A 26,843-nucleotide genomic window follows, 5' to 3' on the forward strand; every position below is an offset into this window, starting at 1 on the left:
TAAACTAGGGCCTAGTCTATTTTGTATAAATTAGGCTTGAATGCCATGGTAATAAACCTTTTTGCAATGATTTGCTATAGGCCTTTAATAGGCCATATGGCCTATAATAAAGGCTGGGGAAGTACATTCCATGACATTTGATTTCTTGTTTACTAGTCTATTTTTAAGAGTAATCGTGGAGAGCGAACTTGGAGAGAGAAGAGTAACCTATGCTGAGAAGTGAGTTTTGACAAATTTCAGATCAGTTAATGATCGATTCGATCACGCTGTGGTCGAATGTTGTAGGCAATTTGTAGGCTACGAATGAATGGACGGCTGGAATGTGGGAGGAAGAAATTGTATCTTGTCTCTTTAAATCTAGGACAAATAATGGACTTCCGATCACATGCAAATGATTAAGAGGTTGGTTGTCACTGTGCGTAGGCCGGTTAGTGTACTGTAGCTGCAGGCTACATCATCGCATCTCAGCAAGAGAGGACTCCCTTCGCAGGGGACACAAACAATTCGATGTTGCGCGAACACCGTGTATGCATCTAGGCTAATACGATGGATTTCAATGTCAAAAAGCTTGCCTCAGATGCAGGAGTCTTCTTCACTCGGGCAGTCCAGGTATTTCGAAGATTAAACATTTGAAATCCCTACTAATACTATTGTAGCCTATTGCGCGCTGACCGATTGTTTAACCATCTTCAAAATCGAATGCTTGATAAACCTAGAGTGAAGTGATGATCACATTTAACCGGTTCTGTGTGGCTGCAAAAACGTACTATTAAGGTTGTCTTCTGCGAACGTCATTGTAAGCCGATAAAGGCAGGTTAAGCCTGTATCCATTATTGATGGGTGTTCCCAACCGTAGCTCCACGGGGTAGCCTACATGTGACAGTCATCACATCGCCCTCCGGCTCTATGGTGACAATATCTCACTGTTAATGCTCTCATGTTCCTTATGAGTTACTAATTCGTAGGCTGAGAAGGGTAGGCTATTAGGCTACCAGGAGCGTATGCTATTGTAGTCACGAGGGTGTCGGCTCAATTTAATTTTTCTATTCTTCTCTGGGCCCCTGTAAATTTAAATGAGAGAATATCAACTGATGCACACTTGGCATCCTATTTATCATAATTCACGTCATTCACGTTTGAACTAGACTTGCTTGACTAGATTGCCTGCTTTTCTAGTCAATTCTGAATTTTCCATAGGCTATTACAATAATTCTGGAGTTGACTCCTCCGTAAGTCTTGTATGACTGTTGCAGTTTGGGATTTTACACTATAGCCCAATGCAGCCCAACAGCGGTCTAAGTCTACTCTGCACCATTTCACATGATTGTGTCCTATTACCCAGAATGATGAGAATAAACTGTCAAAAATGGACAAATGTGTGTGAAATGAGAGTGCAAAGGAAGCACATGAGAGGAAGGAAGGCCTATTCAGCTTTTTTTCTTTTTGTAACATATAACACAGCAGACAAGACTATAAGGACAGTGCGACCATACAAAAGCATAACCATAGTACAGACAAGACAGACACAGGGGGTTACAGTGTTACATTATCGTTATGCATGTCAACATTGGCATTGCTACAGCACATAAGTATACTCTATACACAGGCCTATTCAGCTTTAATCTGATGATGGATTTAAATTTAAATATAGGCCTATTTGCTAAGAGTGAGCTTCATCATTAAACCCCAGCATATTTTGATTATCATATGGATTCTATACAACCTACCAGAGATTTGAGGTTTGTACAAAATCTGAAATTGAAATACACTGTGTGAATGACAAACATCTCCACAAGATGGCGATAGTGTTATCATTCCAGATCAGTATCAAGAGTGGGAGAAATTCTTTGACTTCAGAAGATAACCCTCTACATTATGATACCTTCATGAGATCACATAATTTCCTATCTGCTAATGCAGCAAAGCCAATCAGTCAGTATTGCGTAGGCTATGCGTAAGTACACAAGAGGGTTAGAGAGTCCCTCTGTACATGACCATCAATAATGTATTATATGAAAGTTGAGTTCATATGCTAAAACCTTCTTTTGGAGATGAGGACCGATGTTCTCAGTTAAGGACCAGCAGCATCAAATAGGAGAGTCGTCTGGCGCTCACAGATCATGTTTTAAAAAAACCTTAAATGGTGCTTAGATCAACTGACATTTCGACAGTGTCTTCTCCAGAGTGAATCAGTGAGTGACCTGTGCACCATGAAAAGTTTTTCTAAAAGGTGACCTGTGAACTCTAGCCTATTCTCCTGTATATTATATTAGATCTATAAAAGTGCAACTGGTTGTTCAAAACCTGTATGACATTCCTTTTGTTGTTGAAATAATTGTAATAATAAAGCCAACAGTTGTGGCGCTGAACTTGACCTCTTCCAAAAGAGGTCAGACAGGTATTGGGCTCGTCTCCACCGTCTACTAACTTAGAAGTCACTGGTCTGAGGGGAGGAGTGGCAGCTTCAATAGCAACATGTGGTTGGAAGTCTGGTCCTCCAGGTCACTGGCATTATTTAATTGTTATAGGCCGTCATTAATGAAGTGTGCATTTTGCATCTATCTATTACAAAGTCATAATTCATAAGAATTATTTTATTGTATTAATGTTTATTTTACTTATTCTGTTATATTGTGTTTTATGAGCAGATACACACTTCCCAGATAAATGGCTTTAACTATTTTCTTGGGTGAAAGACTAGTGTAAGGAAAATTGGTTGAAAATACTATTTAAAATTAATTTGAAAAATGTTGTTAAGCTTTTAGACTGGCAGTTTTCATTATAAAAGTGATCTTAGATTAATTCTTTGGCCATATTGAACTGACAGTGAGATGTGTCTCCCTCCCCCATGCAGTGTTCCTATAATGACAGTTAACTGCTTGGTTTCTAGAATCTTCATCTCAGACGAAGTGTGAATTCTAATAGAAAGCATGCCACTATGTCACTGGTCAATAAATGGTATTTTAGACATCCTTAGGCTATAGAGTCCTTTTTCATTCAACCCAGACTTTGGAATGTAGCATCATACTGTTTGTTGTTTTTTTGTCAAGAAATATGTTCTGTTTAGATTGTTTGTTTGTTTTTTCCCTCCAAAACTCCTATCCCACTCTGTGTTGAACGTTTTGTAGCAATTTTTTGTGTAACAAAATGATGCATCATAATATTTTGTCTCTTGTCTCTTGCAAGTTCACAGAGGAGAAGTTGGGTCAGGCGGAAAAGACTGAGCTAGATACCCACCTTGAGAACCTGATTGCTCGCGCCGATTGCACAAAGAACTGGACCGAGAAGATCTTCAGACAAACGGAGGTCTTGCTGCAACCCAACCCAAGTAAGACCCGCTTATAACTTTGTCAACAGATCAAAACAAGTCCAGTGTAGTTTGTCTGTTGATCCTTTTCAATGTTTTAGTCTTGATAGTGTAAGTGTAAATCCCAATTAGTCTGTTTTGTTTGTCCCAGATAGTACTGTAGGCTACTACTAGAGGATCCCTATCAAATCTCTTATATTTATTATCTTATTAATAGAACATTATATCTGTGTAATGGTATTGTCACACTATGCTGCTTTTCAAGGTATTTCATTGAACACATTAACTTTGTTAGATGGCATGTCTAAAAATGCTGCTTGCACACACACAGTGAGAGCATAGTTGAGTGCATAACACAAGCATCTGGATTATCACATGATAATCATCATCAAGTCATAAGTGTAGTCAGAGATTTTTTTCTGGTAGCCCCACATGTTGCTAGGAATAAACTGATATATTGAATTGTTTAAGCTTGGGCCACACAGACTACCTGAGAGCATCTGGACTCATCTCCTCTTAGATGGCTTCTGATCTTTGGAATCTTGAGACCAACTGACAAAATCGGACAAAGTCTGCGATGTGGCTGAACAGCATTTGTAGTCAGGCTCATTATGTTTTGATTTGAACTTTCATTGGATTTGGGGGATTTGCAAGACTACATTTTTGGAAAGGGTATTATATAAGTAATCCGAAAATCAATGTTTCCATTTGCCCAGATGTCTATGTGGTGGCCATATTAGGATCTACAAAATGGCCAATGTAAAACTGAGTTTTGTAATAACTTGGCTTCTAAATAAACTGGAACATTGATTTTAACTGCTAAACCTACATTTTCAGGGTCAGGGAATCCGACGTCAAATAAAATCCCTCCAGTAGCAGAGCACCCAGTTCTCCTTATGATAGGAATACAATTGTGTCATATATTGGTTATAAAGATATATAAACGAACCTGCAGCAAGCTGCTACATTAGCTAGCTCGCTGAAGTTATTAATATACAATTATATATATATAGTATATTATATATATACAGTAGGCTAGGCAAGGGTATGTGCTGCCAGCAGCCTTCAAATCTGTGGCTACTGTAGCCTATATTGTGTTATTACACATTACATTAGTCATTTAGCAGATGCTTTTATTCAAAGCGACTTAGAATAATTGCATTTAACGTAGGTAGTGTACCACTACTCCCCAGAACTCACAAGTGCATCTCCTTTAAACAAGTGACTAAGAACGTAATCTCGTGCTGAAGTCAAACTGCAAGAGCAGCAAAACACAAATACAATGGGTGCTTAAGAGGAAGTGTCCAGGTGGTACTTCTTGAAGAGGGGAGCTTTGAGTCTGTGACGAATGATGGGCAGCAACTCCGCTGTCCTGATGTCAGTCAGCAGAAAAGAGCCACGACCAGGTTGATCGACCACAGGGGCCTTGGAGCGTCGGGGCAAGCAATTGCCTCGAGGTAGCAGAGCGTAGTGGTTGGGTAGGGGTGTAGGGCTTGACCATAGTCTGGAGGTAGGAGGAAGCTCTTCGTTTCATTGCCCTGTAGGCAAGTACCAGAGGTTAAAACTGAATGCGACTTGCTACAGGGAGCCAATGTAGAGAACTGAGAAGGGAAGTTGTATCTGACCACTTACTTTATATTAAGATTTATACCTGTCCAAAATGTACTTGTCATAACACAGTTGCGTCCCCCTTCCATTATACCCCCCAGGACCCAAGATACAGGTATCGAAAAGGCCACCATAGAAAACAAATGGGGGATGTATTGTACCAAGTGAATGGTGGTGAATGGGTGGTTATTCTCCATGCTTATAATGTCAGTTTAGATATGACAGACAGAGATTCTGCAGGCCGAGAGGAATCCAATGATGTACACCTCTTGACATTTGGTCAGATTCACTTACTGCGAGATCTGCAACCGCAATACGACCAATTTCATGAATATGATTTGGTTTAAAGACATTTTGTTCCCCCATCCCCGAAAGGTAAACAAAGTGTGGAGATGGGTCTGGCTATGCAAGACTAGTGGATGTGTGCCTTATCATGCTTTGTAGTTTGAGTTGCGAAGACAGCCTGATGGTCAGGCGACCGAAACACACCAATTAAATTGATTTATTGCGCGTGAAGAAGGCATTGTGCGGAAGTTCTTTCGCTCTACTAAAGTTGGTCATCGGCTTTCTCCGTGTAGAAGTTCGACTGTGTTGCGTTGTGAAGCTCGCCATTCTCTTGCTTATTAGCTTCAGAGAGCAGAGCAGACAGGGCGGCGTTTATAGTTACAGTATGTCTTCTGTGCAATTACTGATCGTTTCCCAACAGCATGGGCACATGTTCAACAGCTATGTAGCTTTTGTTGGGGGCAGGCTAGTCTGACTCAACGAATGTAGGTTTTGGCAATAAACCTTGTCATTCGTTGTCACACTGCCCAATCAGTGGCGAGTCTGGCGACGCAAATTAATCTGATTCGGGCCGAGAGATTCTCTCGGCACCAATCAGATTCGATCCAGACTATTTTGCAAGAGCAGCGTCGCTGCGTCCGGGGCTGGCTCTGCCCAAGACGACTGTGATTGGTTTAAAGAAATGCTGCGTTTTTTTCCCCCCTATTGCAGAATGGTAATATGTCCAGCCAGACCTGTCTCCGGCGCTGGCACAGCGTAAACGAAGTGTGGAGATAGGTCTGGGTATGCGAGACTAGGGGCAGGCACATGTTAGCTAACTAAGTTCTATGTTTATACTACGCGTAGGTCCTACCTTATGTCTTAAACCCTATACCGAAGTATTCATTATGTGGTCACGGTAATTAAATTACGTATAGTGGAAAACTCTAACCTTGACTTTCTGCTCCTCCATGCTACAGTTGACCACACTGGTAAGTGTCTCTGTTCCCCCGGTGTCACTGCCCTCTAAAGCCTGGTTTATACCACAGTATATAAGACTATGGCTCATGGCTCATAGCTATCGCAATTGCCCAGCGCTACAGTATGAGTCATGGGTCATATCTTGTCTTATACAGTATAAACTAGGCCTAATGTGGGCTGATGTGTTGGAACGTGTGTAGAGCTTTCTAGCCTTCCGGGGTCATTTGAACTTGGCACTGTTTCAAAGATGGGACACCAGTGTCACTTTGGTAATGACCTCAGAGCAGACTGCAGTAGTGAACTGATGGAAAAGGAATCAGTTCTTTACAGTTACTGAGTCGCAGTAGTTCAAAATGTACTGTAATCCCATTTTGTAACACTGCACTTTGACGTGTGTGTTGTTTCCTTTGTTATATTTAGGATTGTAAAGGTGTTTGACAGGGTGTTGTTTGGAGGAGGGGGTTAATTTGGTCACTTGACATCAGTGTACTCTAATGCCTGTATTAATGCTGCAGTTACAGTAGTTCAGTATGTCATTGTTCTATACTGTAAAAAATCAATCAATCAAAGCTTTATTTGTATAGCGCATTTCATACACAGAGGCAACACAATGTGCTTTACTTTGACAATGCGCTTTACTTTGCTGTGACAAGACAATACAAACATAATTCCAGCAATTAATGCAATTTAACATAAAGTGGAACTGAATTTGAAAAGAATAGTGCGCTCCCAGGCATTGACGTGCCAGCCAACACTTGTTATTTATGTCCATCAGCAACTCTTGATTGCCACACACTGATAGAATGATATAAGGATTCAAGAATTTGTCATACTGTATGTACAAAATACATACAGACACAATGAAATGCTAAGCTAGTGATTAGATGGAGCGGGTGGGCGGTATTTATGCTGAGGAGTGAGTTTAATAACCAATTCTGTTCAGTTACACTCGTTTCAGTTCTGCCCCCCCCCACACACACACACTCTTGACTCATACTTTTACTTTGTACTCAAGTTCACTTTTGTTCATTGGCAGAACCTCTAACAGTGACAACTTATGTACTGTCTCTTGAGTTTTTGAAGGAACTTGGGTACAGTGTTGGGTGTAGGGTCACCGTCAGGGTAGATTAACTGTACACTGTTGCCACTTTATTAGGTACACCTCCCCGAAAATAGCCTGCTCCTCCAAACAGCACATCATGTGACTGGAGCACATTATACTGCCTAAAGCATGTTAACATTGTGAACAAGGTTTGGTTATTGTCCCCTACACAAGTTGCACTCTCTACTTCTGCGATAGAATGTAAGGCACGTGGTATATATGTACCATACTACACTGAGTCCTTTCATTTAGCTACAGTACATTTCACAAATGCAGGAACAGCAAAAGTGTCTCGGTAAAAGTATAGTCTTCTACCCAGGGGCTTGTCTGCCTTCTAAATCGACAGAGTTCAGAGCTTGAGGTGTTTAGTAGCTCTTTTGGTGATTGTTCTAAATGTTAGATTCTCATCGAGGTTGGGTGCATTGTGGGTACAATGATCATTAGTTATAGTTATATATTTCACAACACAGATCAGATGCCTTTTGTTTATGTAGTTAGATCAAGCTGGATAGATCAGACATTTTGACACCAAAATTAGGCAGAGCCAAATTTGCAAATTTCACAAATTTCACACTTTTGAACAATGTTCAAGTTCTATCCAGTCTGCTAGTCCAGGGCCAGTAGAGGCCAGTAGGTGGCGCCAGTAGGTGGCGACAAGCTAAGCAGCAAGAATTGACATTAGCCTAATCAATCAAAACACACTCAGGTGTGTAGCATGGCACAAGTCTCAAAATACCACTGAGTGACTGTAACACTACCAGGGTCCCATATAAAATGTATGCTGATTTCAATGGTGAAATCCATTTTCTGCTTAGTTGCCGAGAAAAACATATTTTTCCGTGACATTCCGTGCAGTAGTATCTACGTAATTGTGCATTTGGTTTTTCAAACGGTTTCAATAGCGCCACCTATGGACAGATCGTCGTCAACTCGAGAAGCCTTCTTCCTCTTCCCACGCTACATGCCTCATGCCTTTTCAGTATGTTTACTTAGAAATGTGGGAACATAGGGATGACCCAGTTTGACCAGTTTAACTTGAAAAGGTAGGGAGAGTTCTGGAAATATCTCCCAGTTATGGAGCAGCGTAGGGAGTGTGTTCAAACTTAACAGGGCTTTAGTGGGGCCTAATATGATACAGGAGCTCTTTGATTTAATTATCATAATGTTATGGTATGTTTGGGAAAGTAAATTCTTGTAACATTGATGTATAATAAAGTTGTTTATTTTGATTAATCTGTAAAAAAGGATTTCAGATTTCCCCACGTTCCACTAGAGGGAGCCATGCGCACCATTGCTCTGGAGTTTACAGAGATGGTGCAATGAACAAACCAGGTCCAGCCTGGCTTATGGCTGATGAGCGTACATACAGCTGTTCTTTTGATAGTTCTTGACCAATTTCATTGCCTGCCCTATGCACTTCCCTTTAGGTGGTGAAGTAAGGCTTATCTGGGCATGTACACATTTGATCAAGTCAGCAGGTAGCATTAAGTGTAGCCGATAGCATTAAGTGTAGACTCACGAGTCCGTTGCATTGACCTTGAGTGGCGGCCATGTTAAATTGTATTTATCAACCCTTTTGGAGTGTGCATATTAAGTGGAATGTCAAAGGGATGATGCATTAAGCAATGAGAACTCACTTCCTGTTTACGCAGCATTGTGGGAATTATTTGAAGGCCATGGAGGCCATGGCCGTGGATACCCCTCGCTCTGGTCGTGATGCCCTGAAAATAATTGTACCCCCTGCAACCATCATGGCTTTGTGTCCCTGCTACTGTCAAAATCTCAATGTTGCTTTAAAAGCGTCAGTGCCCTACTGTCGTTTTCTTAATATTCAGAAATTAACTAAGTGTAGGCTACGTTATGACAGCATGCATTGTAGCCTGAGTGGCTTTGATGTGATGGCACTGCAGTAAGAAAAACAGACAGCTGACTTTCCTAGTGTATATTCCTAGCGAATATAGAAAGCTGATGCAGGATTTTAGGTTTGCTTCATTTGACCATTAGCCTGGCTTCGCCAGACCCAATTTGCAAAAAATGCAAAGGGTCTGGAAATGCTCTGTTTATTTTTGATTCCCATGGGGTGTTCTCAACGGTCACAGACCAAAATGCCTCTGGACACAATTGGATAAACCTATAACCAATCAGAGCAACTCATCGTATCAAGTGGGTACAGTCATCGTATTAAACCCGCCCCATATTAGATAAACGCTTGTGATTGGCCCTGTCCAGTTCTCAAGTTCTCAGTGCCTTTGGGAGTGAAGTAGTGTGTGTTAGGGAATATCTTGACAATGAATGATAAGTCATTATTATGGTTCAGAACAATTTGTGCAGTGTATGATCAGGAACGTATCGGTCTGTATGGGCATAATTACTTTCAGGCATTAACATTTCTTTTTCATTTTAAGAGTGGTGGTATTTCAGCACATTTGACTGAGAGAATTCCACTCAACCATCAATGTCTCCCATACACATTGAACACGCAACACATCCACACAAGCATTGAGTCACATTTCTTCAACCCCCACATGGTGTAAAGACACATTCACTGATCGTATTCTGGGTTTCAACCTTTCTGTGGGTGGTTTTCTCCATGGATGTGTAGGAATCTAACCCGTGTCTTTGTGCAGGCGCCCGCATAGAGGAGTTTTTCTATGAGAAGCTGGACAAGAAGATTCCCTCCAGGACCACCAATGGAGAACTTCTTGGCCAGTACATGTTGGACGCTGCCAAGGACTTTGGTCCTGGAACCCCATATGGTAGGTGGGATTCATAGGCCAGGTGAATTTTTTTAAATTTTTATTTAAGCAGGAAAAAAAAGACCCATTGAGTTACAATCTCTTTTTCAAGGGCGGGGGTGGCCAACAAAGGCAGCACAACAGCATATAAAAGTTTCTGACAATACAAGTACATGTAACACACATTCAAACATCATCCAATCTACACTCCACCTGAACGCTACCAGCAGCTTTTCATCTGACCATGAATTATCAACTTTTCAAAGCTAAAATGAGCAATATATGTATTTTGTTTTCGGAACTATGTTTTCTGTTGAACGGCTGTTGTATAAGCGAGATAATTAAGTCAGCGCCGGGCATTGTGCTGTTTAAATGACCTCAGCTAAATGACCTCAGCGACGCCTCAGGCAATTCACCAGCTCCGCGTCGGCCATTTAAACAGCACAATGCCCGGCCCCTCGTTCATTATCCCTTACATATAGCACATCCATAAAGCATAAAATGAATCCATCTAATAGGAGCAGGTGTGTATCTTCCCTCGTAGACAGACTCGGCTCTGCTGAGAGTAGAATGTGTGGGGGACGACAGGTTCACTGTGTTCCCTTGTTTAATCATTGTAGGCTACTGTATTTATTTATTTTCCCGTACCCCCGTGAAAAATAGTTCTCTCCCTGCTCCTCTGTGATGGCAAGAATGGATGAGCTTTGCCTCCCTACATTTCCACGAGCAGCTCCACCTACTCTAAGCGTTAGCCAGGCTGAAGGGCATAGCAGGCCCTCACCCGAGCAATGGCGAACTAGCAATGGCGTCGTTGTCAAAATGCGCCAACACTGGAAAAAACCTCTCCTGTTCCTCCCTGACCAAAACCCTGTACGTTGAACACGCCGGCTTGCTGATGTATCTACTGTGTTGGGCCCCCGGACCTCCGCGTCGTCCCTGGTGTCCGGTCTGGCTCCAGCCGACCACGGCCAGCGCCCGAGCCCTCGCTCTCCACCCGGGGGTTTTCCGCTTCATGGTCTGACCAGGAAGCGGTGTCTTCCTGGTACTCACTCTCAATCCAGCGCTTCTAGTCTTTCCTAAACAAGATCGCTCTTCCCGGACACAGACTCTCGCTCTAGGGGTCGACCACGCCCCCGACATCCCCGGTACTTAGAACCTTGATTCATAATTATCTGACTACTAATATATCTATATGCAATTACTCTACTGTGGGATTTCGCGTTAACTCAAAATAAACTATGCTGTTTGATCGATCCTTCCCACTGCCATAGCCCTCCTCCTCTCTAGAGGGCAGCGCAGAACAGGAGGGCAAATGTCTTTCCATAACACTACTTTGAGGCAACTTTGCATGATCCTGGTAAACGCAACTTCAGGTGGCACAAAAATTCCAAAATACCTATTGCCTTTGACAATTTGTGTGACCATACTGTACCAGCACTGTATGTGGGGCCAATGTTAGAGAGATAGTATTGTTGTGTGCATGTTTATCCGTAGCAGCTATCTTCACAATGGCTGAGGAAAATCTCCTCAGCAACAGCTCCTTGCTCATCGTGTGCGTGTGTGCGTGTGTGCGTGCGTGCGTATGTGCGTGCGTGCGTATGTGCATGTGTGCGTGTGTACGTGTGTGTGTGTATATACAGGCAGCACCCTGACCACAGTGGGAGAGTACCAGAGGAGACTGGGCGGGGCAGAGAGGGAGTTCCTCCAGACTTCGGCCATCAGCTTCCTCACCCCGCTACGCAACTTCCTGGAGGGGGACTGGAGAACCATATCAGTGAGTCCAGTAGCAGCAACCAAGACCAGATCCAATCAGATCATCCCAGTGCATCACCCCCACTTCCTCCACTTATTAGACCCTTGGTCACACTTTACAATAAGGGTCACAAAAAACATTAGTTAACTGTTAACTAATGCTTATTTAGGGTTAGGTTACTAATGTTAATTAATACCTTAGTTAAGGTTATGTTTAGTGTTAGGGTTAGGTGAGTTAACCTTAGTTAACATAAATAACATTAGTAAATGGTTAATATAGACATTCGTTAACTGTTACTTAATGCTTAATAATGCATTAACTAATGCTTATTAATGTACCCTTATTGTAAAGTGTTACTGATCCGTTTATTAGGATTTAATAGGATATTAGGATGGTGGTGGATGGTTTATTCTATACGTTGAACACGGTGCCGGCCGCCGGGCCACACTTTCTATGGGCCTCGGCGCCGTTCTCTCAACCCCGAATAACTGCCACAGCACTGCTACTGTATAGGACAGCCAGCCTATATCTCTGAAATAACACACCATGGGAATAAAAGGGAAAAAGTCATCTTAACAATCGGTAGGGTATTTATTGTAGAGTACAGTGGGTTACGGTAATATTTAGCCTTCACACCAGTGGTGTGTCGTGACCCAGCGAAAAGGAGGCAGAGTCCTAACTTCCTGGGGAAGGGTCTGGGGCTTGTACCCTGAGAATACTTTGGACTCCATATGCAAATGTGTGCTTTTTAGTGAGTTCTGGGAGCAAAAAAAAGCAGAAATCCACGGATAGACGGAGTCTGGGACCACACTGTCAAAGGGCTAAGATTACACCAGACAAGGAAGCTCTGACCTTAGCAATAATGATGACCTGGAGTCCCACTGCACTGCAAACTCACCTGCCCTACTAGATGGTGCTAAACATGCTCATATTGGATTATCTCCCTCCTCTTGCAGAAAGAGAGACGACTCCTAGAGAACCGCCGTCTGGACCTGGACATCTGTAAAGCACGTTTAAAGAAAGCAAAGCAGGCAGAGGCCAAAGCAGCAGTAAGCCTTCCTGCTCCACACACTTACCTCCTCCATACTCTACACACTAACCCGCTCCATACTCTACACACTAACCTCCTCCATACTCCTCCTCTACTCTACACACTAACCCCCTCCATACTCTACACACTAACCCCCTCCATACTCTACACACTAACCCGCTCCATACTCTACAAACTAACCTCCTCCATACTCTACACACTAACCCGCTCCTTACTCTACACACTAACCTCCTCCATGCTCTACACACTAACCTCTTCTACTCTACACACTAGCCCCCTCCAATACTCATCCTCTTTAATCATATTGCAGTTTTTCTCTTTCAGTAAACATATGGGTTTGTAGACAGTCATCTATAGAGCAAATGCACTTAAACCCACCAAAACACCACAGTGGATGATTGTCCTCTCTGTCTCCCCAAAAAAGTATCCCAGTATTGATTCAACAAACTAACCTTCCCCTGAGCAATGTCACGTTGTCATGGTAAACAATTCTGCACAGGAAATCCCCCAAGCCAATCAGCAGAGTAATAGAAATGGCCATCAGCACGATGGGAATACAAAATGGCCGTCAGTGTGTTCTGTGAATACTAAGTTTCCTGGAAGTAGTACCTCTACTACTCTACCTTTGACTGTTTGTCAAATTCCAACTGGTAATAATATCTCTCATTTTATTTTTATTTAACCTTTACTTAAGAAAGGAGATCTCTTTTGCAAGGGTGCCCTGCGTAACAAACACACCAACTAGAAATGGTGCTCAGAGAGCACAGACCTCCACCCATGAATGCATTCTGTGGCTCTGTGTGCGCTCATGAGCCTGCAAGCAGGACGTTTGGTATTGCTGCATTCGTTAGGTTGAGAGCTTCATGCCAGTCCAAACCCTGTTTCTCTGTAATCTTCCCATGTCGAGATATGGCCGTTTCAATTCCTCGTTTCACAATGAATGGGGGGAATCTGTCACTCCCCCAAGTCCAAAAAATGAATGGAGGTGAATGGCTGACCCAACCGTGTTGGGCCGGCTCATGGTCCTGTCCCTTGATTTGGATCCTCTCCAAAATTGAATGGGTTCTAAAGTGGCCCATTCTTCACCCCTCCACAGAGTTTCATGAAAATCAGTTTGGTCGTTTTTGCGTAATCCTGCTAACCACCAAACAAACTAAGAAACGGCTGGTGGATCTGTCCCATGATTTGGATCTGCTCCAAAATGTAACAGCTTCTAAGTTGGACCATGCTACACCCTTCCACCGAGTTTTGTGAAAATTGGTCTAGTAGTTTTCATGCTAACAGATGAACAAATAAACAAACACTCCACCGCACTCTCTGTCGCTGGAGCGGAGGTAAATATGAATACTAAATGCCTGTTCAACTTCTAAATTAAATAAAATTTAGCTGCAAGTATCAATAATGGGGGCCAAGCACAACAAACGCATCAAAGGTAGCATGCGAAACACATCATACCCACATTTGAGCGATGTGTTCATTGAAAATGTCAATAAAAATACGATGAAAGTGCAATCGGGGTGGCTTTGCACAAAAACGCTTATATAGACATCAAAATTGAATCTGGTGATTTAGTGTCCAGTGAGTAAGTTGTACAGCATGCCATGACTACTCATACAAGTAAGATGAACCCCATTTGGCCACAGGGGGCGCTACAGTATTCGATTGCGTTTTAGCCACTTTTAAGCATTTTAGCTTATTATAGCACCACCCTGTGGCCAATCAGCTTCATCGGTTTCCCGTGATGATTAGGCATGCCCATGCATCACTGTACAAAGTTTCAGAAATATCCGCATGGCTGTTAGGCCTAAACCAGAAATGTGCTCTCTAGCGCCCCCATTTTATTTGATCAGGCCATTAATGGAGGATCATTTATGAGTGGTGATATACTTAGAAAGTTTTGTGGTGTTCTGGCGCTACAATGCTAATGATGTCCAACCGTTCAGAAGTTAAACATCTTCATGTGAAAAGCCACACCCTCTGCAATATTCATTGGCTCATCTGTTTGTTTTTCAAACTTTTGCTGAAATGGAACTTTAGATTTTGGTCCTTAGATTGTGTATGCTGCCTTCCATGCAGATTGGTGAAAATTCCTAGGAAGAGATACATTTAAGCTTTTGAAAAATATATATATATAACATGCCGGAAAATCTACATAACCGGAAGTTATGGGTTCTTGAAACAAATTTGTTCCTTGTGAGGAGAGGCATGTGTGTGTGCACAGTTTCCAGTCAAATGCGGCTAATACACCAAAAGTTAGGTTCTTGCACACTGGCTAAGCTTGCACAGAAACACTTTTGTTGTAGAGTTTCGGACATTCGTCTGAAATAGCCCGGGTGACCCCTCATCCAGGCTCGGGGTGGTAAAAGGATAGCACCTCATCCCCGAGCCTGGGGGGGAGTGAAACATCTACACCCAAACGAAGAAGAAGACCTTCGTCAAGCATAACATGCAGCGTGAGAGAGAACCCAATATACTGTTTAGTGTTTACAGAGATTCAACTGACCAGTCGGATGTATCCAGTAATGATCCAAAGAGGTTAACCCCTTATAACAAGATCAGTGCATTTCAAGGTCATGATGCATGTGGAAAGAGCGCCCCCTGCTGACTGTGACTAACATTTTACTAACAATTTTTCTCTTATCATTTGCACAGTGTGAGGGAGATGTGAGTATTGACACACACACCATCCTGCTTTATGTATTTAGTTAGATTTTGTTTGCCTCTCCTACTTTCATGACTTAATCTTGAGTGCTTTCAAAGGACCCTCCCATTCGTTCTTCTTTCAAAGGCTTCTGGCACCAATGTCTCTGACCAAAGATTCAGTGTCTGAGCAAATGTTCAGTAAAAGGCAACTGATGGTCATGAATAAAAATGGTCATGTACTTAATGAAAACAGTAAAAACTCACGATTGGCAAGCGTGGATTCGGCTTATTTTCCTTGGTTACTAAACCAAGACGTCCCGAAATAACAATTTAATGTAGCCTACCTGAAATATGCAGAGCGTTTTTTACATTGCGGAAATCTATTTTTCTTTCTACGCCCCCATTATTTGATCATCAGACTCATTCATAAAAAACTCATCAAAAAATAGTGCATGTTTAAAGTACTAATAATTGACCATCCTTGAGAAAAAAATGAAAAATATCTGCAAATACAAATGAAATGGTGAGACACTGGTTGTTAGTCTGCTTTCTATATTTTTATACAGGTTGTCGTGAAAGGATACAGATGTAAAACTGAATTAGGAAAACCACATTCATCTTGTCTGTAATAAAATAATGAAATCAATTGGTGAATCAATCATGTCTCTTAACACTTGATTACAGTTTAATTTACCTATATATTCATTATGGAAATATTGTACGGGCTAGTCCATTATGTTTCCAATAGGGCTGTCAATCAATTAATTAATTAATCATGATTAATCACAAGCTTAAAATACTAGTATTTACTTGTTTTTTTGCAGGGGAAGCTGAAATAGCCAACATGTGTGGTGTTAGAATAAATAAATGCATGACAAATTAGTAGCCTGACATACAGTCCACATTCAGGGGCTGGAGCCAGGCTTGTTATAGGAATCAGTTTGTTTGTTTTTTTGTTTTGTTTTTAAAATTTTATTTAACTTGCTTTGGTGGAAAGACCACTGCAATATGTGCAAACAACTGTTTCTATCTAAATTTCCATCTGGAAGCTTTTTGAAATGAAATTCACCATGCTGAATGTGAATGTCTGTTAAATGTCCAATATGAAACCAACTTTCCCTCAGACCGTCATGTTATCTCAACGCAACCTGCACAGAGTGTGTTTACACAAGTGTTAACCTGGCTCAATTACTGCATGGGAAACTGAAATGTATCCGCAATTCACATGCCTTTCATTAACTCAGCCAGGTAAACACTCGTGTTTAGAATTACAGGAGGAAGGTGGGGTCAGTTTTGGTAATATGACTAATTTGCGTAAATTTAACGCGTTAACGATTATAAAGATTATTCACGAGCGTTAACGCGTTACCGTTGACAGCCCTAGTTTCCAGTCTACACAGCATTCACATTATCCTACTGAATATTATCCAGATTTGAACCATCGGCTCCTCTATTTAATAAGATTAGTCCCAATATCCCAATATTTGATATTAACCCACTTTAAGAAAGGACATTTACCTATAAACACATCCCAGACTCCCTCCCCCACACCCTGTAAGGTATACTTTTAATTAAATGATATTGCACACACATACTGTATAGTACAAGACATTCAGATTACCTTCACCCTCCCTACTGCCACACTACTAATAATCAGTTTTTAATTCGATACAGAGGATCTATAGCCTAATGTGGAATACCTATACTATACCTATACATACTGCCAAACAATCTAAATTTAGGATCTCCCTGCTGAATCAAATATACACACAGCCCACATAACCTTTCCTGACTGCTGTACACACACTCCACACAACCATACTCTAATCATACATATATTTAATCATTCAAACCTTTCTTTCTATGCTCTGTTTCAATATGTCTATATTCAACTTTTTTGTACTCCACGTAGATAATAAACCCTTGCAGATTAAAACGACTCATTGAAATGGGTTGAGAAATATAAACATTATAATGGTTTTTACCCAGAAAACCTCAGCTCCTCCATTTCCTTGTATTTGTTCACACGTGTTTACAGGCCGGTCTCCTCTCTCGGCAATATGGCAACGATGTTGATGTACGACCCAAAGACCAATGCATCATGTGTCTATGGTTATATTCACAACAAAGATAACATACCTAAATAAGAGATATGATCTTGTTGGATAGATTACAGATATAGGTAGAGATATAGCTATAGGGCTAGGTAATACAGTATGTTCCAACGGTTTTTAGTCATCAGCCAGGCATGCCATTAGGTGGGGGAGTCTGTGTGGTTTTCTGACAGGCGGCCATGTTACCCCCCCCTACTTCTGCAATTGAAGTTTGTGCATGATCCAGATCCAGATGTTTGTGGTTCTGACATAAGATTCTGCGGGCGAACTTCGTTCAATATGGGCTGGGGGTTCTGAGTAGGAGTGAAACACAGAGACTCTAAAATGGCTCATAGTGCACAACCACCTGTTCAAATATTGTTCACCTAGCCTTCCCCCACACACACAACCCGAGAGATATGTGTATAGAACCGGCCTCGATAGAGAATGGATTGGGAAATGTATTTCGCTCTTGAGCCCAAGTCCCAACTGAATGTCAGTCAATGGGCAGTAATTCTCCATGCCTACAACGACCCTAAATGTACTCGAATCATCGTAAAAAACTGACTGGTGCACATTGCATCGTTGTTGGACAATTGAAGAGAGTCATTTGTGCGGTTTTCTGGATTTGCAGATTTGAAAGAAAGTGCTGAGGGGCCCTTCTACTTTTCCCAGAGAGTTTATAGAGTTAAATACCATGCACACAAAATGAATAACACTTAAAACATTTCATAGTCATATCACATTTCCACTCCTTCATTACCACAAAGAAACGTGCATCATGGGTAGGGGTCCTGGGGGGCAACGGTTGCATTTGGTTTGTATTCATATCTGAAAATGGAACATTTTGTGACATGAGAAACAGTTTACAATGATTTCATGTATAACTGTGTAGAAGTTAGTTCCAAATTTATCCGGAAGGAAAAGTAGTCTGGTTACCATGGGATGCGTCCACATGATTCTTAAATAATGAGTTCAGCTGTTTTTCTGAATTGAAGTGACACCAGTGTAATCCCACAGTCGCAAAAGCTACAGATGGGGGGTTAATAAGCATATACTATTTGATTGTGTAGATTGTGGTGGTTAACATGTGAGACAGAGAACACAATAACATTAATGCAGCAGCTGAGTTGTATGTGAGGCAAACTCAGGTCATGCTCAGAGTTATGGTTCTCGTGCTATATATACAGGAGATCTCTGATCAAATAGGATAGGTAGGTAGCCAGTTTTATTAACACTTAAGTCAATTTATATCTTTGAGGAGAGCTGAATAATTTCGCCTAATTAAGAAAGCCATAATTTTGGAAGAACAAAGTAAGGAAAGGTACAGTACAGTATGGAAAGGTGACTGGACAATGGAGACCTGTCTCCACCTAGTACAGTGTCCACCTACTACCGTTCAACGCTTTGCCTCTGTCAGAGAACCTAGTTGAAACCTTTTGCTTTGTGTTGCTTGTCATTCTTAATTTCTCTCACTCTGCACTAGTGTGCCGTTTGTCGAAGCTGCTTACATCAATGCATGACCCTGTAAACTGTGTTTCCTCCCCTCCTGCTCTGTCCATAGGCCGCCCCCGATTTTCAGGAGACTAGACCTCGAAATTATGTACTGTCTGCAAGCGCATCAGCGGTAAGAGGCTTAGAGATCTGGTGAATGGAGGGAACGTCATAACTAAACACTCTCACCCTGCATCTCAACACTCTGTTGTGCTGTGCACCTCAATGCTGGTCATATCATCACCTCACACGCATTCACATATTAAACGGTATTTAAACAATATTCATCATATTCATCACACACACTGTCTAGTTGTGTTAAACCTGTGAGCACTGTGCTCCTGATGGTCTCCTCATGATCCTCTTCACACCACCAAGCCCCCTCGATACTGGATACTGGTCTGCGCAGCATGTGACAAGGATATCTAGAAGATGGAGGGAGACGGAGAGGACTACCCATACTAAATGTGGGGGTTACAAGTCGAAAAGTCCCAAAAAATTCTAAAGTGTAACCCTTAAAGGGGCACAGTCACGATTGTTTAAGTTATAAAAAAACAAATATTATTTGGATTAAATAATTACATTTTAAAAATCACCATCAGTGTAGCAGTTTCCCTTAAACAAGTGTGACTGTGCCCCTTTAATACCTTCCTAGATCATGATTGTATACACTAGCTATACGGTGACATCTCCACTTATCCCACAGACAGCAAGGCTGAGCTATCAAATTGAGGCCTAGTATCACATTTCCCACTCTAGCACCTGTCTTCAATTGTTAACAGTAGGGAGTGAGAGCAGACAGTACGGCCCTCTTTTTTCAGAGCGTCTTTTTTGGGTGGCTGCTCAGGATGCTTGGATCAAGTTGGAAGTTCAACCTTACCAGAAAGGCACCCTCGTCACTGACTATGTTTATATGGACTGCAATAATCCGACCATTGACCTTATTCTAAGCAAGACAATATTTTGATTAAGGTGTTTACATGAGTTGCTTATAGAATATTCCATTCCTATTCCTGTTTACATGTTACAGATCATAGTCCGATTAATGCAGATGTACAATACAAGAATGGCACACCAACACATACAATTACCATCAGTCAATACATCAGTACTTCAGTACACAGATATTTCATTATAGTACAGTACACAAATATTTCAAATACTAAGAAACATACATCAGAAACGTCCCTAAAACAATTGACAAACTACTATAATTACCATAATTGACCTCTGAGACATTTTTTAAGTGCTTGCTTGAAACCTCCTCTACAACTGATCATCTGAAGATTAACTGGAAACCTGTTCCACAGTGTTGCTGCTACAGTACATAAAGGTTTCTTACCTTGGTTACTCTTATGGTAAATGGACTGCACTTGTATAACGCTTTTATCCAAAGCGTTTTACAATGGCCTCTCATTCACCCATTCACACATACATTCACACACCAATGGCTGCAGCTGCCATGCAAGGTGCCAGCCTGCTCATTGGGAGCAATTTGGGGTTCAGTCTTGCCCAAGGACACTTCGACATGTGGACAGGAGGAGGCGGGATTCGAACCGCCGACCCTATGATCATTGAATGACCCGCTCTACCACTGAGCCACAGCCACTTTGCTGTATGTGTGCAGTATGTGTGTCTGTCTACCATGAACCTGAAACACCATAATTTCACTGATCGTTTCAGTATTGATCGTTTCAGTATTGAACGTTTCTGCAGACTCTCACTGGGCAACAATGGAAGTCAATGGGGCACCCGTAAAAGCGCTGAAAAATGGATCCATGTGCATTTCCGAGATGGAAAGCACATTTTTACGTTTGGCATGGCTTGGACAAAAGCATCCCCCACACTTGCTCTCACTGCTCCCACGGAGGACTACAGTATGTGCAAGTCACGCCAAACACCTAAAAATATTCATATTGCAATACAATTATGATAGAAGCATCATAGTTTTTCCAACAAATTTACGGGTGCCCCATTGACTTCAATTGTAGCCCAGTGAGAGCATGCCGAAAAACTGCAGCTTGCTCAATACTGGAACGATCAGTGAAATGATGGTCTCTATGTTTCCATGTGAAACTCCACTGTACGCTCGCGTTCAGACGTGTCAGGAGCCGACTATCACAAGCCGACGTTTGAGTAGTCGGCTCCCGACGACTCCCAACAAGAGCCCAAAACGCAGCCCCACCGAGCCGTGTCGGCCTGACGGTTAGAGAACCCCACTGTATTCGCTGGACCGTGGTCTTGGGTGTATTTCCAGTTGTACCCCTGGCAACCAGGCCTGGATCAACAGTGTCCAGAGACTGCACTTCCTGTGTGCACTTCCATGTGTAATTCCACCCCATAAATGCCCAGCTGGTTTGCAACGTGAGAGGTTACATTTCTCATGTCTATGCAAATTACTGGGTCAGCATATGATCCATTCATATTAGAAAATGATTCTCTTCCTACTGTGATCCAGAGAGAAGCTTTGGACAGATGGCTTAGAGGACACCTAGCCTATTCGTTGCTAGCAGTGGTGCTGTATACTGGTTAACTGTTATTGGAACTACAGGATCTCCTGTTAAAAAGAAATCCAGAATCCTGATCTTTTACTTTGTATATTCAGAATGGTCACAACATGGGCACATTATTACGTATGGTCTCATGTGTAGGTCAAACAGAAAGGGAAAAACAAAATGAACATTCCATACCTAATCATAGAATGGAATAGCAAGTTTTTGCCATGTGTCACAAGTACGTGCACAGGTACATTGGAATTCTTGTAATCGCTTGTCCTTACAGTATGTTATCAGTGCTAATTGGTTTCTCAATCAAGTCCAAGGTATTCAGCTAGACATTTAAATCATAATGCTCCAGCAGACAACCTAGACTGCAATTCATGAACTCATAATCATATCCAACTAATGGCATACTAATACATTCCTGGAGATTCAAGGATACATTAACATAACAATAAAGCATAACAATCATACCTGTAGCTAAAAATCATACTCGTAAGGTGAACACATATAGTACCAAAGGAAATAGTGTGTGTCTGTCCATGAGGCCATTCAGGGAGACTACCTAATGTTATTTTACTTGTATAGAAGAAATATTGTTTCACTAGTAATGTTGTTAGTTAAAATTAAATCAGTAAAATACTGTATGAGGAACAACAAGACTACAAATATATAATTATTGGACTGCCGATCATCAAAAGGACCATCAAATGTACAGTTGCTCAGATGTTGGATTGGAGTCTGGCCATTGCGTCTTAGATTGTGAGAGTGTTGTTGTTATAATGAACATTAATGAAGTGTGGTCTGAGAACGACTCTTATCTCCTTTCTTGTCACGCTGCCTCTCCCAGCTGTGGAGTGAAGAGGTGGATAAAGTAAGTCATCCTTCCTATAGGGATCGCAAAAGGATTGTGTGTGCGTGTGTATGCGCCTCTGTTTGTGCTTACTGTATGCTTTCCTGGGTGTTTGTTTGCACGTACCCCACACCATCCATGTTAAGGTTGTCCCTCCTCTCGGCAGGCGGAGCTTGAACTGCGCGTGGCCCAGACAGAGTTTGACAGACAAGCCGAGGTCACCCGCCTGTTGTTGGAGGGCATCAGTAGCACGCACGTGAGTCCCGGCTCGGTGAAAACCACCCCTCTAATAAGACGGGATTGGGTAACGGCTATTTAGAGAAGCGCACGCTCTCGTCTCAAGCAGCTGAGCGCCAAAACCTTTCTTCCTTCCTCCTCCAGGTCAACCACTTGCGCTGTCTGCATGAGTTTGTGGAGGCCCAGGCCACCTACTACACTCAGTGTCACAAGTACATGCAGGAGCTCCAGAAAGAACTGAGTAGGTGAGGATACAGAGGTGCCCCTACTCGTCTGGGCGGTTGACCCCGTACTGTAGGTTCTGCAGAATATTTCAGTCTAAATGATTGGTAGTCTTTCTGGGGGCTTTGGGATTGGTTCTGTCTGTGCACAAAAACAATTAGATGATGAGGAATAGTCTTGGCTTGGATTGGCCCATGTATGTGACATTTCCACATTTCTTAAAACTTCTTCTTTCTCTCTCTCTCTTCCTGCTGTCAGTGCTAATTGTGATACGTAAGTAGATGTAACATTTATTCTGTCAACTGCATCGGTTAACAACTCCAACCGAACTTGTTTTTTATTGGTTGATATGAATGTGAAGATAAACCCCAATCCTAGGCTATTTAAGTGAACTATTGAACCCCTGAACTATTGAAGCCAGTCTTTGAATCACACTGGAGTTCAATTCCTGGTTATTACTGTAATTTATACTGTTTTTGGACCCTGACTCGGGGGCAGAGTGAAGCACCTAGTTTAACCACATGCCTCAGGTTCAAACATTCAAGAAATGTACACTTATCATAACATGCTTTGAAAATATCCAAGCACTCAATTTAGATTTAATAATATTAATATCATTTTCTGCATCATTTTCCAACCCCAGATTTCCAAACGCCTTTGCGGCGAACCCCTCCACCTCTGTCACCTGTCCCTCTCCCATCTCCTCCGGTCTCTTGCCTGGGTCCCTCCCCGGAACCGCAGCCTCCACCTCCGTCCAGAAGCCCGGCACGTTGAGCATCCAGGACATGCAGCCTCCAGCCACAGGCACCCGCAAGGCCAAGGTCCTGTATGACTACGACGCCCACGACACCAGCGAGCTGTCTTTACTGGCTGATGAGGTAGGTGAAGACGGGAGGTTGTGCTTTCTGGTTCACCGTCACGATCCTTCGTTTCAGAAACCTCTTGAGTTATGAGCCTGTAGTATTATTGGGGGGAATTTGTACTGAGTGTTGTGATGACCACCACTTCTCACCAGGGGGCAGCCTCTTCTGACTTGTAGTAACAGCAAAAATGAAGAGTAGGCTTCAGTCTCCTCAACAAACATTATAACATTTACCTCACGTTTACATTTTAATCATTTAGCAGATGGTTTTATTCAAAGCAATTTACGGTTTAGCTTAATACACTTGTCTAGATTAAGTGACAGAGAACCTACATCCCAGTCATCATCAGTAAAGCCTTCAAAAAGAACAAGTGCCACTCACAGTGCTAGAGAAAGGATGTCCTTTTTTATTTTTTACCTCCCTTTATACATAAGGTGCCCTCTGTGGCAGGATGATTCCAATACTTAAATTGTTCTATACAAGTTTCCGCTGTAACTTTGCAGTTGGCCAAGTGAAGCAGTTTTTATTTTCTTATCCTAAAGTAACGAAATTATGATTCAAATTAGATGCTGTTACATTACAGTTCCACAGCTGCTGTTCCTCCCTCTGATAGCTCAGAGAGAACGTTTCAAGATTGGGGCCCCATTTGAAAACCCATTTGAGAACTTGAAATATAATGTTAATGTTCCTTCCTCACTCCCATTGAGAAACAACTGATCTGATTAATCTATTGGTGAAAGCCATAAGAGGAGCACACGCTTTCACCCATCCAATCATGTTAGATCAGAGATTATCTCTGAGATCGGGGGAAGGAAGGCAGAGGTGCTGCTTTAAATAGCCTACTTGGCCTACGGGGAGGATTTGAAATCTTGCCGCCATTTGCATTACGTGATTTGTTCCCATGGTGCACTGGGCTCATGTGACGTCCCCTCTCTGCTCTCCCAGCTCATCACCGTCTACACCGTGCCGGGTATGGACCCTGATTGGCTGGTAGGAGAGAGAGGCAACCAGAAGGGCAAAGTACCAGTCACCTACCTGGAGCTACTGAGCTAGGTCAACCCACATATAGAGGCTTACAGACACACACACACACACACACACGTGCACACACACCCTGATTCTACATGCATACATACATACATACATACATGCATACATACGATTCACAAAGATGCAAATGGTCAGACACAAATGACACATTATACAAAGTATATAACAAGCATACATACAGTCAAGCACACATGCCTCTACATGATCATGGGCACGTAAGTATGTGTGGACACAACACACTTATTCCAAAACACTTATGCAAAATGATCCACAGGAAAAGGAAAGCTATAGGATTATATTGTATCATCAGAAATATATTGTAACATCCGAGAGGGAACAATCACAAACATTCTGCTTATGTACTATAACACTGTCAATAGTTGAGGATGTTAACTGTTGATACTATATAAAGGTTGCCATATTGTCCATCACATTTTCATCCAGTACAGTGCTCATTTAACATTTAACAACATTCAGTAGTTCAACCACATACTTACAGTAACACCAGCGACGCCACTAGCAATACCACTTTCTCTGAAAGTGAGGGATTGTATATGTAATGATATGTACGCAACCTCTACCATCAAATGTTTTCCATCAAATGTTTTTTGTTGTTTTGTTTGTATCTTTTTGTTCATTACAAAAAACATTCACTCACTTGATTGGAAGAAGCAACCGTTTCCAGACCAACTCAACCCATGGTGAATGATATTTCGGTCCTTAGAGAAGTCTTTTGCAAGACTGTTAAAGATGGATATATCAGCACTGTCCAAATAGTGTGGGAGTGAACACAGTAGTGGATAGATTTGTTAGAGATTTTGAGCATTTATAAGACCTAATTAAATGCTTCACAAAATTGATAAAGATTCTACCAATCAGGCCTATTTGGGAGTCTATTGTACAGTCTAATTGTAATCAACAATTGTACGATTGCTCCACTCTTTGGCCGGAGTAGGCCAGAGGTCCAATGGAGCTCCGTTGTTTTCGTTCCAGTTGGGTTGGTGGGTTTTGGGCTTATAAGTTTTGATTAAAGTTATATGTTTATGTATTTGGCTTGCTACTGTGAGTGTCCTCCCATCGTTGCATGTTTTGTGAGAGCAAGGACAAGATCATGATAACTAAAAATCACCTTTAGTAAAATAAAAAATGTTTCAAATCTAACATACATATATTGAGTGTCAAGCCACTCATGATGGGTTGGTGTTTGCGTGTATAGTTTGTTTATCCTCTTGTTTGGAATGGTGCATAAACCCTGTCAGAAACTGGAGATATGAGAGTGTTTTTTCTGTACACAAGAATGTTTGTCTTGGTCTTATTTAAAGTTGCTATCGTTACTGTGTGCTACCACGTTTGTCGTTGAAATGTGTCCATGTTTTTAATTAAGTGAAGGTATTTGTTCACACCTGTTAAATGTATTCCTCCTGGCTACCTTCGCTGCACTTCCGTGTGGATCCCCGTTACTAATTGCCAATCGACCCCAATTTACACTCATGTAGTACTGTATGTAATACTGTATGTGAATCTAAAGGGTTGAATAGGTGCAGCAACATACTGTAGATCAGTCTATCCAGAGGGAGGATGAGGACTTCACTGTTGTGCTAATCAAGTTTTCAGATCTGTGTGTTTTGAGTGTTTAGTCAGTTTGCTCATCATCATATACATATGCACCTGAATATTATGCCTGCTCCTTAACAAATGTTATTGTATGACTGAAACCTGAAACTAAATATTAAAAAAAACCTGTTGAAAGCAACAAAAAAAGAGTACTTCTCAATTTACTAATTAATGATTTGTGGTGCACTGAAACTGAACATTAATAATAATCTAGTATAAAGGCAGGAATTCTGTATGCGTGCATGTCTGTTACCCCGCTTTGCTTGACAGCCGGCCATTATATGAAGCTGATATTGGGAAGGCGTGTTGCTCAGGGCCCAAGGACGTGCATGTGTCCCATGCAAAGTTGTTTGGATCAACAGTTCTCGGGAAATGAGTTCCAAATGGCACAGGCATGGGCAAGGACCCAAGGAGGTGCAGCCAGAGGGCGCAGTGTCACCATGTGTGCCCTTCACAGTGCTATACTGTAACATAC

At 41.9% G+C, this 26,843-nt stretch overlaps 1 protein-coding gene across 2 annotated transcripts; it reads left to right on the top strand.

Moving 5' to 3' along the window:
- The first annotated feature begins 472 nt into the window (after positions 1–472).
- On the top strand, positions 473–26,348 carry sh3glb2b (SH3-domain GRB2-like endophilin B2b). Of its 2 annotated transcripts, XM_084442609.1 has the most exons (10): positions 473–609; positions 3,187–3,328; positions 9,890–10,018; positions 11,638–11,771; positions 12,707–12,799; positions 22,549–22,638; positions 22,764–22,864; positions 23,100–23,114; positions 23,485–23,719; positions 24,650–26,348. In XM_084442609.1, the coding sequence occupies exons 1-10, from the start codon at positions 547–549 to the stop codon at positions 24,755–24,757; spliced, it is 1,110 nt and encodes a 369-aa protein (XP_084298735.1). In that variant the 5' UTR covers positions 473–546; the 3' UTR covers positions 24,758–26,348. The 2 variants fall into 2 exon arrangements, with proteins under 2 accessions (XP_084298735.1, XP_084298736.1); XM_084442610.1 differs by lacking the exon at positions 23,100–23,114.
- The last annotated feature ends 495 nt before the right edge of the window (positions 26,349–26,843 follow it).

The sequence above is a fragment of the Borostomias antarcticus genome (genome assembly GCF_949987555.1).
Source record: "Borostomias antarcticus genome assembly, chromosome: 8".
Classification (NCBI taxonomy): Eukaryota; Metazoa; Chordata; class Actinopteri; order Stomiiformes; family Stomiidae; genus Borostomias; species Borostomias antarcticus.

Bases quoted from the DNA above. Each gene is read 5' to 3' on its own strand.
- sh3glb2b (XM_084442609.1), top strand. From the start codon at position 547: ATGGATTTCAATGTCAAAAAGCTTGCCTCAGATGCAGGAGTCTTCTTC. The intron at 3,329-9,889 runs GTAAGACCCGCT...GTCTTTGTGCAG, and splicing joins CTTGCTGCAACCCAACCCAA to GCGCCCGCATAGAGGAGTTT. The intron at 22,639-22,763 runs GTGAGTCCCGGC...TTCCTCCTCCAG, and splicing joins AGGGCATCAGTAGCACGCAC to GTCAACCACTTGCGCTGTCT.